At 40.1% G+C, this 11,682-nt stretch overlaps 1 protein-coding gene across 3 annotated transcripts in view; it reads right to left on the minus strand.

Moving 5' to 3' along the window:
• The window catches only part of ARHGAP21 (Rho GTPase activating protein 21), a 94,245-nt gene that overhangs the window by 67,078 nt on the left and 15,485 nt on the right, over window positions 1-11,682 (minus strand). For 2 of the 3 annotated variants that reach the window (XR_001145938.1, XM_012731331.1), the window contains exon 1: window positions 10,594-11,421. The exons of the other annotated variant lie outside the window; for it this stretch is intronic. Coding sequence is in view for 1 of the 2 variants with exons in the window: in XM_012731331.1 (XP_012586785.1) it covers window positions 10,594-10,677 (84 nt within the window). In the remaining variant the exon portion in view is untranslated. Of the gene's footprint in view, window positions 1-10,593; window positions 11,422-11,682 lie in introns of those variants that run through there. 3 annotated transcript variants of the gene reach the window in all.

An 11,682-nucleotide genomic window follows, 5' to 3' on the forward strand; every position in this document is an offset into this window, starting at 1 on the left:
AAGCATATACAGTGCTCACCAAAAAATACACAAATCCAGTATACCACATATTCTACTAAAATTTTACATAGTAAGAGACATTAATCATTCTGATCAGCCTAAATAATCAAAAGAAGGGCTTTTTACACCCCTATGCTTTTACAGTACAGGTGTTTATGACTGCATTGGATGCCACTGGGCATTTCTTTAAATATTATCTGGCTGGCCATCTCCTGAATTACTTTCCAGAGTTTCAATGATGAAACTAGCACTATTATTACTGTTGTTGTTGTTGAAGTAATTCAAATTTTTGGTGAAATAATTATATTTTCCACAATAAGAAACAAGAATCTGTCTTACAAAGCAGTACTAAATTTCAAAGTGGATCTTCTACAGCCACTTCAGCTATGCTAAATGTCAATTTTATTCACTGTTTGAATGTTCTATGTCTAAAAATTTTTATATTCAAGGCAGCAAATATTACCAAGATGTTCTTATGAATTTCTGGAAAATAAACTTGCTTGATTGAGAACTAAATCATTTACTCAAACAGAGACAACTCAAAAGAAACTGAAAGTTAGATGACATTATCTCTATGTTGTAGATTTTGAACAATGTAAGACTTACCCAAATTCTTATACCTCTGGAACGATGGACAAAAGATCTGAACAGACATTTCACAAAAGAGGGAATCTAGGGCCTTCCTTGGTGGCACAAGGGGTCAAGTCTCAGCACGAGGCTATCAGCAGCCACTGTAGCTCCAGTTAGCGATCCCTAGCCAGGAGAGCTAACCTACAGTACAGCAGACCACTCCTGTCTCCCCCGCTGCTCAGTATATTTCTGTCAATCTGCCTGTTCTGCTCCCCACACTGTCTCTGGTGAATCCTCTCACCTCTCCCCCCTTCTACTCCTCTCACTTTTGGCCTACACCCCAGCTCTTACATGCATAAATAAAAAAAATCTTAAAAAATAAAAGAGGAAATCTAAATGGTGATTAAACTTAAGATGCTCAATTTCATCAGTCATCAAGCAAATGCAAATCAAAGTCATAAGATGTCACTGCACATATTCAATAAAGGCTAAAAAAATTTTAATGACCATCAACTATTGCCAAGGGTATAGAGTAATAACAATTCTCAAATACTGCTGAGCGTGTAAGTTCGTACAACCACTTTGAAAAGCTACTTGGGATTATCTGTTAAGTAAACTTGGGCATCCTGAGTGACTCCACTTGGAGAGGACTCTTCAAAGCTAGAGTATGACTAGCTCTGAGCTTTGTCCTATAAGTCTTTTCCTTCTGCTGACTTGAATTACAGCTGGGATAGCACTGTAAGCTGAGTCTCCAACGTCCTCTCAGCAAATCACTGAACTGAGGGATGGTCCTAGATAATTAGAGGGATCCCCAACACATCTCCCAATTCTGAAATGGGTTATAATTAATAACAACTGTCGAAAAATAAGAGAACTAGAACAGTGATCCCTGCCTCCTGGCATTCAAGCCTATCCCCTCCCCTGGAGAGTGGGCTGGACCTGGTGATTTGCTCCTAATGAATGGAATTCATGGGATGTCCCTTCCAAGATTAGATTACAAAACACTGACCTCTGCATTGCCCCAACTCTCTCTGGCTTTTCTCCCTTGCTGTTTCTTGTGAAACAAGCTGGCCTCAGAAGAGGCCCTCCTGAGAAAGGCCTGGCAAACAGTAAAGAACTAAGGACCTTTACCAAACAGTAAACACCTGAGAGGAACCGAGTCCCACAGCACCTCTGAGGTGAGCCTAGATGCAGAGCTTCCTCAGGCAGGCCCAGTGCAAGCTGATAAGACAGTGCGAAGACGCCAGCACAGCCACACCTGGATCTCTGACCCACAGAAATGTGTGAGATAATAAATGTTGGGTATAATCTGTTACCATATGTCGGGGACAATCTATTACTCCTCAGCAGATAACAGAATGCTTTAATAGCTAAAACAACTAAAACCCAGACCACATATATGAAACAATGGTTTCAAGACACTGGTCATCAGACAACCAAGGACAGTGGTTCCTGAACAAAAGAAAACTGGGGCCTGCTGCCCCGGCTTACTGCACACAAGTTTCAAGGCCACTAACTGGGAGGGGCAAACAGGGTTGGACCTGGAGCAGACAGTGGCACAGCGAGAACACATGGGGTAGCTGCAGCAGTTCCTCCCCCGGGGCTTTAGCTGAGTTCCGATGCATCTCTGTAAGAGTTAGATGAATCAATCCCTAGAACGCATATGGGGCCAGAACAGTACCTGTTCTCAACCTGTCAGCGACGGAAAAACCTTGCGAGTCATGGGGTGCTGCAGCAACCTTTAGAAGGACATTGCCTCACTAGAAGGGCAAAATTAGCACTAGACCAAAGCTGCTCTGATCTTACCTAGTCAAGCTTAAAAACAAGAGTCAAAAAAGGGAAAGGGATTATATGCCAAAAGAGTTGCAGGCTCACATACACTGTCTGTCAAAGATTATAGCTGGGCGTGGCTCAGAGAGTGTAAGATCAAAGGTAAGGGCAGAGAGTTGGATAAAGGTTGAGCTCCAGCACTCTGACTGATACTGGATTAAACACCTAAGCAAGGGTAGGGCAGGTAGAGGCTGGAATACACTGGGCTGTGTTTGCTGCCCCATGTGACATGAAACACAGATGCCAGAACTGCTGTGGCAATGCCGAGTGTCCAGATGGGTCTAAAGGCTCAGAACTGGACATGCTAGAATGGGTCTAACCGGTCAGGCTGCAAATCCTCTGCTCACAATGTTCCTCGGGAAGACCCGAGGCCACTCCCTTCACCAAGGCCACACAGAATGTACTGATGCAAGTGGCTTCAGCTCTGTCCCCTAGAGGCCAGCTCAAGTAGAAGAAGCTACTACTGTAGATCGGGCTTCATCAGGAGTGGGAAGCTGTTAGCTCACCTAACAGCAGAGCACAGGTAGTAACATTTAACACAAGCAATTAACCCATCAGTCATAAATAAACATGGTACAACATAGGAGTTAAAAAAGTGAGTTCTCAAATATATATAGATAGAGTCCTGCTTTTCTAAGAATCAGCTTTGTCAAAACAGAAAGAAGTCCTGGAAATCACCTAAGCAGTTCAAGACATGAACTCCAAAATCCAGAGAATTGTTCAGAATCAGACAGTCCAACAGCACAATCACAGTGTGCAAATGCGTCTATACTTTGCCAAAGGATACTTCTTTCTACCAGACTATCTGACTTCTCAAGCAAATGGGGAGGTAGTAACACTCAACAGCTAGTATATGTAAGCCATTTCCCCCTGCCATCGAGCCCCAGCTACCACCAGGAAAGGCAGATGAGGTGAACCTGCCTTTCCATTCACCACACACCATCTGGCCTGTCCTTCTGAAACTGACCTTCTCCTTCAGAGATTTCCATTAGTCTTTCTATTTATTTAAACCTTACTTCACCCATCAACCAGAACCCCCAGGTGAATATCAAGATCAAATATGAGCCTGAGGAGAGAGGCCTGCGATGGGCCATCTAGATTAGAGGCAACTGGCTTGGGGTAATCCCTCATTTTGAACTAGATATTTAAACTAACTGTTCAGCATTCAAACTTAACTTCTTTTCAGCTCAAATGCTATTATGCATCGTGTTAAATGTCACCAATGTCGCCACTTTTTAAAACTTTATTTCAACATTAAACTCTGCTCACATCAGCCCAGTTTATAGCTCAATTGCTTAAATAACAACGTTACCAAGTTATTGCATCCATCCATATATGTAGTCAGCAATGTTAAAGTTTCAGTATTAGAACAAAGGAAGAGCTCAGAAAGTGACTGACTGACTAGCATTACAAAGGCACCTAAACCTCATCGTCAATAGCTACTGCAAAGCCAATCCCCTTCTTTGTTTTCTTGCCCTTCTTAGTTGCTCCTCAGCCTCTTATCTCCTTCTACACTGTGAATCTATCATTCCAATCATTCCTATCCCTTTATTCTTTCCCTGCCATTATCCCTTTTTCCGTCCACTTTCCTCCACTACTACCTAAATTGGCCATCAAGCTGCTCTGCATTTTTAATAGTCTTAGAACTTTTTGCTTTAAAAGCTGATGGATTAAATACTATATTATATCCTTCAGCAAAGAAGCAGGCTGGTGGGGGAGATGAAAGCATAGACTCAGAGCTTGACTCAGATCCCAACCTGCTCTGCGGCGCCTCAGCTTTGTCACTGAGAAGTCACTTAACCTCTTCTCATTTGTTTCATTTTCAGTAAAGTGGGAATGTCCAAATAATTTTCGTAGGATTGTTGTAAGAATTAAAGGAGTTTAAATATGTAAGGGGTCTGACACAGTACGTATGTTACTAATTTATATCTCTCCTAGACTACTGAACTAAAGCTGTTTGTGATATTTTTCGGGATGTTAGATATCTGATGCTACAAAGCTAGTCACAGGCACAGATATCTTTTTCCTCCCTTGCCAGGCTGCAGTTCTGCAACTGTAACAGAGAAGGTGGCCTGTACCTGCCTATACCTGAGGTGTGCCTGAGTGTGGGCTATCATCCCACACGCTCAAAGGGACTTATAACGAGACTCAACTGCAGGCACAAACAAAAAAGGTTAATAAAAGGTTTAATTACAAAAAGGGGAAGTGAAGAGAGGAAGAGAGGGAGAAAGAGAGATCTCTGTTGGTAAATGCATCCTACCAGTTCCGCTGAGCTGGGACCCCAAAAGCAAGCTGAATGAAGGCTGGAGAAAACCAACATGCAACAAGGCCCACAGGGGGGTCTCTGGTTACAGACCAGGCCTGGATGCCTAACTCCAGCAATCCCGCCTTTGTGGTGATGACATTGTAAGATTTGTAGTCCTTGGTGCCTTGGATCTCTCTGGTCTGAGGGTAGGGGTGAAGTCCATAAAACCTGAGTTTGTTCAGAACACCCTTCCCCCCCAATACAACCTTCAACCAATGAGGCGGTCTAGTTGGATTTCTCCTAACAATGACTGGGAGGTCTCCATCCTTTCATTTTTGTGCCCCCTGGTTCCACCTGAAAACTCTTATCTGTGGAAAATTGGCCATCTGTGTATTTGGCAGTGTTAGTTGTATCCCTGCACACACAGTATTTCTGCTAATCCCAGGGAACCCAGACCATTGGTTTCTGGGGCACCACTTTGCTGATACCTGTGTTTCTTGTACAAGGCCTCTTGCAGGGACGTGGGCAATGGACATAACAAGAGAGAAGATAACCAAAAATATACCACACAAAGATATACTGAAGGTGTCCCAGTGTATCAAGCCCACAAAATGTAATTTACAGTATTATACTTAGAAAGCAATTCTTTGCAGTTCCTGAAGCTCTTAATTTTAGGTTGCCCAATTAAAATAATAATAATTAAATATGATTTGGCATTTCCCTTCTGTATTAATAGAAGGAAAAATGAAATAAAAAATGAAAATTGAGATTTTTTTTTCTTTTTGTTCAGGTAGTGTTCTAGATTAAATGGTCTCTCGGTGCTAAACAAAAAAGAAGAGGAGCTTCAACAACTTGTAATTTTTCTATAAATATAAGTAAGTAATCCAATAAATAATATTTTATCACTTTACTTTTGCTTCAAAATTTTAAACAAAGATACAAAGTATTTCAAGAAGATACAATGTAAATACTTCAAGAAAAAATAAATTAAGTATCTAAAAAACCCTCATCTTCAATTATTTCTCCATCATTTAAGGCAACATGCAGAATCTCATTAAAATAAAAAGACTGATTTCCTAAATCTGCATGGAAACTTGGCAGTTTGCATTTCCTACAAGCTTCTGTAGACCACACATAGTGTAGCAAGAATTTAAAGTACTTAATGTACCCACTTTATACATTTGAAACCTTTGACTAGCATCAGTCCTTGCAGCATGTTCGAATGGCTCTAAGGAACAAACTGAACAGAAGACAGGCAACCAACCGCTTCATAACAGTATAGGAAAGAGGAGACATCGGAGGAGGAAGGAGCTTCTAGAGTAAGCAATGAAATGGAAAACTCTGTGCAGCTCTGTCTTCCATTTGGATTTTCCCATGAAAGGAAAGAAAAAAATCTGTGCCTCCGTCCTCAGTATGATAACCTGGTTTCCTGTCATTAACAATTCCAACCCAGGACTCCTCTGGCTCTCCTCCCCCAAAATGAATTTTTTAGAATGACTATTTCTATTAAATAATAAAGTTTTCAATCATCTTTGCAATCTCCTTTCCAAGAAAAAAAAAACGCATCTTCAAAGGTCTGATTATTTTCCCCTTCATAAGACTTTATGACTATTTTGACAGAACACTTCATTCAGAAGATGACAAGTGAGTAAAAAAAAGCTAAAGAAAGTGAAAAACAATGTGAAACAGAAATGCAGGAGAAAAGCTTTTTAAGAACAGGGAACTGAAAGTGCAAAGGCCCTGGGGCTGAAACGGCTGAGAGTCCAGTGTGGTTACTGAAGAATGAGTGAGGAAAGTGGGGAAAGTGGGGAAATGGAAGTATCCGGGTCATGGAGAAGAGGGAGGGGAACAAATGCCAGAAGACCTGTGGCTTTTATGCCGAGTAACACTGGCAGCCTGTGGGGGATTTGGAGTCATGTAACACGTTCCTGTTTTTGACAGGATCAGACTGGCTGAAGAACTGAAAACAGACTGTAGCTGCACACAAATAAATGCAAAGAATGCGCATGCAGGACTTCTTGTGCTTGGCACTGCTGGGTTTTCTATATGTATTAATTGTCACTGGATTTGGGGGGAACCAACTGGATTATGGGGATATGTCATATAACGAAAACTTAATACTCAACTTCTGTATCTGACTATACGATCATCAAACACTCAGCCCTCTAGTTCTAAATACTGATTGGAACTGTAGAAATTTATCACATACTAAAATGGAGAGAAACACAGGGTCCTTTCTTCCTAACAGTGTTGTAGAGATTAACATAATAGTGTTCCATGAATAAAATTTAAAACTTTACTCATCTCTCACAAAGCCCAAGAATATGCCCCTATCTAACATTTACTTACTTGATGTAGAAATGTATTATGCTTTAAAAATATTGTCACTCTGACCCAGTAATTTTATTTCTGAAATTGTATGCTATGAAAATATTAAATTTTTAATTACAAAGAAATTTGCCAGTTTCTAAGCAAAAAACTAGAAACCACTTAAATGTTGAGCAAAAGATAAATGACTAAATATATTGATAATATAAGATATTATGCATATCCTCTGGCCAGTAATATTATACACCCATTAAAAATGATATCAACTTAAAAAACGATATCAACTCAACAAAATCTACATAACAGGATTACAACTTGCAAAATATGCACACATAGGGAAATAAATGTGCAAAGGAAATAAACTGGCATATACCAGTTATATTACCAGGTGTATAGTATACCAAAATATTAACAGAATTTGTATTTGAGTGGCAGACCTGAATCAATTAACTTATATTAAAAACACCAATTTTAGTTTATATTTTCCAATTTTTATAAATTGGTGGCTCACGGGGGTAAGTCTCAGCACTATGAAGCTACTGACAGCCACTGCAGTACTAGCTCCATCTCTGGGCAGGGAGCTGACCCACATGGCACAGTAGATCTCTCCTGTCTCACCTACCATTCCCCTCAGTTATTAAAATGTTATTTTTAGGTTATCTCATTTAATGTTCACAACACCCCAGGATGCAATATGACAAAAAGAGGAAGCAGAGGTGATTAAATGTGGGAATCAGCACAGAATAAAGGAACAGCGCCAGGCTTTTAGTCAATCCACCTGTTCTGCTCCCCACATTCTCTGTTGTACCCTCTCATTTGCTCCCTACCCTATCCCTACACCCCAATTCTTGTACGCCAAGATAACTAAATCTTAAAAAAAAGTTAGTGAAATCCCTTTACCCTCATTTGTAATTTCCAAAGACTATCTCATAATACATCATCTCTACATATACTCCATCAACCTAGAACACAGTAATAATTAAACATGAATCAAGTACATAGCATGCTGCCCAGTACCGTATTAAATGCTACTTCTAGGTTGTCTCATTGAACCTTCACAACACCCCACGATGCAGATATGACAAAAATGAGGAAAAGAAATGATTGAATGATGTGGGAATCAGCACAGAATAAAGGAATAGTGCCATGCTTTCCATCCAGTTCTCAATCCAGCACTAAAACCTGCATTCGTGACATTTTGCTTTCTTAATAATTGTACTCCAGCAGGATGCCACAGAAGTGCCGGCTCTGAGCTGTGCCAACCACGGCATTCTCCCACTGAACATCCCACCATTTCTTTATCTCCTTCAATAAGGCTTATCCTGCCTTTTCATTGACTTCTTTCTCTCCTACACTTTTCCCCCACCTATAACAAATTTTCCACGAGCAGCCAGTAGTAGCATAGTCAAACTTAAAACCATTGTTTGCCCCAAGTCTTTCTATGACTCTGAAATTGCAAACTGGAAGCCTAGAGCCACACCTGGCCACGGATGTATTTTGTTTATAGATAGTAGTATTTGAAAAAATTGAATTAGTCACCAGCATAGGAACAAATTCACATAAAATGCAACTTCTTAATTTCTCTTGAGAATTAAGAGTTGACTATAATAGTGGGTCCAACATGGTGTCAAGAAGCTAATCTCTAGTTAGCCACACTGTCTACTAGCCCCTGTTGTCTTTTTTTTTTTAAGACCTAGTTATTTATGCATACAGAACTGGGGTATAAGCCAGAGATGCAGGGGCAGTGAGAGGATTCACCAGAGACAGAGTGGGGAGCAGAACAGGCCAACTGACAAAGTTCACTGCTGAGGGGAGCAGCAGGCAGGTCAGGAGAGGTCTGCCATGCCAGCCCCTGTTGTCTTATACCTAACTCTCTTCAACTCTTTCCCCTCTTTTATAGAACCTACCTGGCCCCAAAAGCTTTGGCTATGTGATCAAATACTTAAGTGACGACATAAAAGTCACAGATGAGGTCACATGCTGCTTTTACTTTACGCTATGTTCCACAACCTCTTCTATTGAGAGATACTAGCAACTAACTGGTTATTACTGGACCTAAAACACAGATAAAATAGTGACAGCAAACCTGCAAAACCTCAGGCCAGGCACACCCAAAAGCACTTTCTATTGTAAGCTTCCTGGCACACCTCATCCCTGTATCCTGTTGCCTGCCGTTCATATATTCCTTCTGGATTAAGCAAAATGAAGATATCTTGATGAGGTCCTAGACCACAAGCTAGACAGCTTCTGATGATGAGACTACCTAATAAATTTAGTAAGAGTTGTAAACTAGCAACTCAACTTAATACATTTTTTTTGTTTCACCTTTGCTGGGGTCCTGATATTATGAATTTTACATGCTAATTGCAGTATCTATCTTCTTTCATCCTCTAAGTAGCCATTCGGAATCCATATTTTTTATGGTAATGTATATCCATTAGGGAGAGAACCAGAAAGTGCTTTGAGGGAATCAATCAAACAGTAGAAGAAATAAAGATTAAAGGGCCTTCTTCAGCTCGAATTTCTCTCATACATTGGTCTATTATATACAATCTGAACTACAAAAAAATACCTTTCAACACTGCACAATGAAGAAAACAGAACATAAAGAAACATATTAGAGACCCATGTCCCACTTGCAACTAATAAGCTCCTGCCCCACAAACTTCTGCTCCTGCCACAGTTATCAGAAAGCTGAAAAAATAACAGGAAAGGATTGATGCATCTCATTTATAGTTCAAAGCTTTCAATATTTTAACTTTACCGTTTCTCTGAATTTCAAACAATATTAAACAGCTTTTTTAGGGTGGGAGATAAATACCCATGAAGCAATTAACATCCAACACATGGTAAATAACTCATAGTTTTTAAAGTTTCCCTGATAACTAGAACAAAAGGTCTCAACCAGGTTTCTTCTATTTTATAAAAAAATCGATTAAGCAAAATACATGTATTATTATTTGTGGCTAATAAAAACAATCTGTATCTGATAACAGCAATGATAACTGAGGACTGAGGGTAAAAATAAAGAGGTATTGCTTCTTAAGGAAGAAAACTCAAAAGCATATGATAACTGTGATAAAAAAAAAAACATACCCAGCACATTTTCTTTATCATAAAAGAACTATTTTCACCAATGCCTGGCTGGTACTTTTGGACAGAATATGTCCAAAAAGGTATACTATCATACACAAAGAACCATATTTCATTAACATGAAAAACTAGCTTAAGAAAGGACTCATTCCAAAATACTGCCTCTTCTCTTCTTATAAACACAATATTAACTGACTCTAAAATATAAGGCTCCTACTTCATTTTATAACTGAATTGCTTTAATTTCTGCTGATTTTATTTTTTTAAAAATTCCTTCTAACTTCCCCTCCCCCAAGATTTAAACCTCTATAAATAAAGTGTTGTCGGTACAAATTAAGAGTTAGTTCTTTTAGAGAAATTCAGATACAAGTTGAGATATGCCACGTCAAGCTAGTATTTCAACAAGAACAATCTAAAAGATTACTCACAGTAATTGCATATCCAGCATTCTCACTGAATTTTTTTTGCTTTACATATTACAGCAATTTTGAATTAAAGAGCAAAAATATGCATATTTATCAACAAACCTGACCACTCCAAGCACAATATAGATTGCACAATAAATTCCAATTGTGGTTGATCATGCAGTCTAGAATCCTGAACTGGGCCATGCCTGCCTATAGCGCAGTCGGCATGTCTTATGACTCAGCTTTTGTCAGCCTTGAGTGCTGCTACAACAGCTCTGCAGTGTTGTGATCCACCAATAGGATCTTCCCCTCCCTTTCCCGTCTCAGCGGCAATAGCTGACTGGTTGAACTGCATCATCTTCCTAAACACTGGTATATTTAAATGATTAGATCACAAAGGAAACACTTCCATAACAACACTTCTGTATTTATCATTGTTTTATTTATTTATTTTTTTAAGTATTTCTTTTTTCTTCATCTCAGTGTCACAGCCTAGATGAAAGCACACGTTGGGAAGGTGGTGTGTGTCAATCATGCCCATTCCCACCAGCTCCCGATGGGAGGCTGGGGCATCATCACTGACCCTCACAGTGAACTCAGCCCGAAGAGTACTTCTCAGTCCTTTCTTCATCTCACACTACTAACAACCCCTTGCGCGTCTCTCATCTTGGGTACCATATTACCACTTAGCTCTCTTTCTACTGCCCTGAGCATTTCTTCGCTGCAAAAGCAGTGTGCAGAGAGAGAAAGCCTAGACCTTAGAAAGAGACCTCACTCCCTTAACTATGAATGGAAACTAATGGCTTCATTTTTGAGCTGCAACCCATCCCTATGTACTTATCTACCTATCTGAATAGATATTTTAGCCTCCATCAAGCCACCGGTGCCCATACTCTTACCTGCTTCCCTCCCCTGTCCCTTTCAGTCACTATCATCTTCACTGTAAACTGAAAATAATACCTGCCTTCATGAGGGCTTTTAGTAGGAAATAAAATAACACTGGTAACATGATTAAAACAGTGTGTAGGGCCCTGTCTGGTGATGCAGTGGGTTAAAGCACAACAACTACGAAGCTAAAGCCTCTTTAGCATCAGTTCGATCCCCACCTGGGAGATGACCACATGACGTGGCAGACATCTCCTGACCCACCTGCTGCTCCCCTCAGCAGTGTACTTCGTAGATCTGCCTGTTCTGCTCCCCACTCTGTCT

The sequence above is a fragment of the Condylura cristata genome, unplaced genomic scaffold (genome assembly GCF_000260355.1).
Source record: "Condylura cristata isolate star-nosed mole 26May11 unplaced genomic scaffold, ConCri1.0 scaffold00030, whole genome shotgun sequence".
Taxonomy (NCBI): domain Eukaryota; kingdom Metazoa; phylum Chordata; class Mammalia; order Eulipotyphla; family Talpidae; genus Condylura; species Condylura cristata.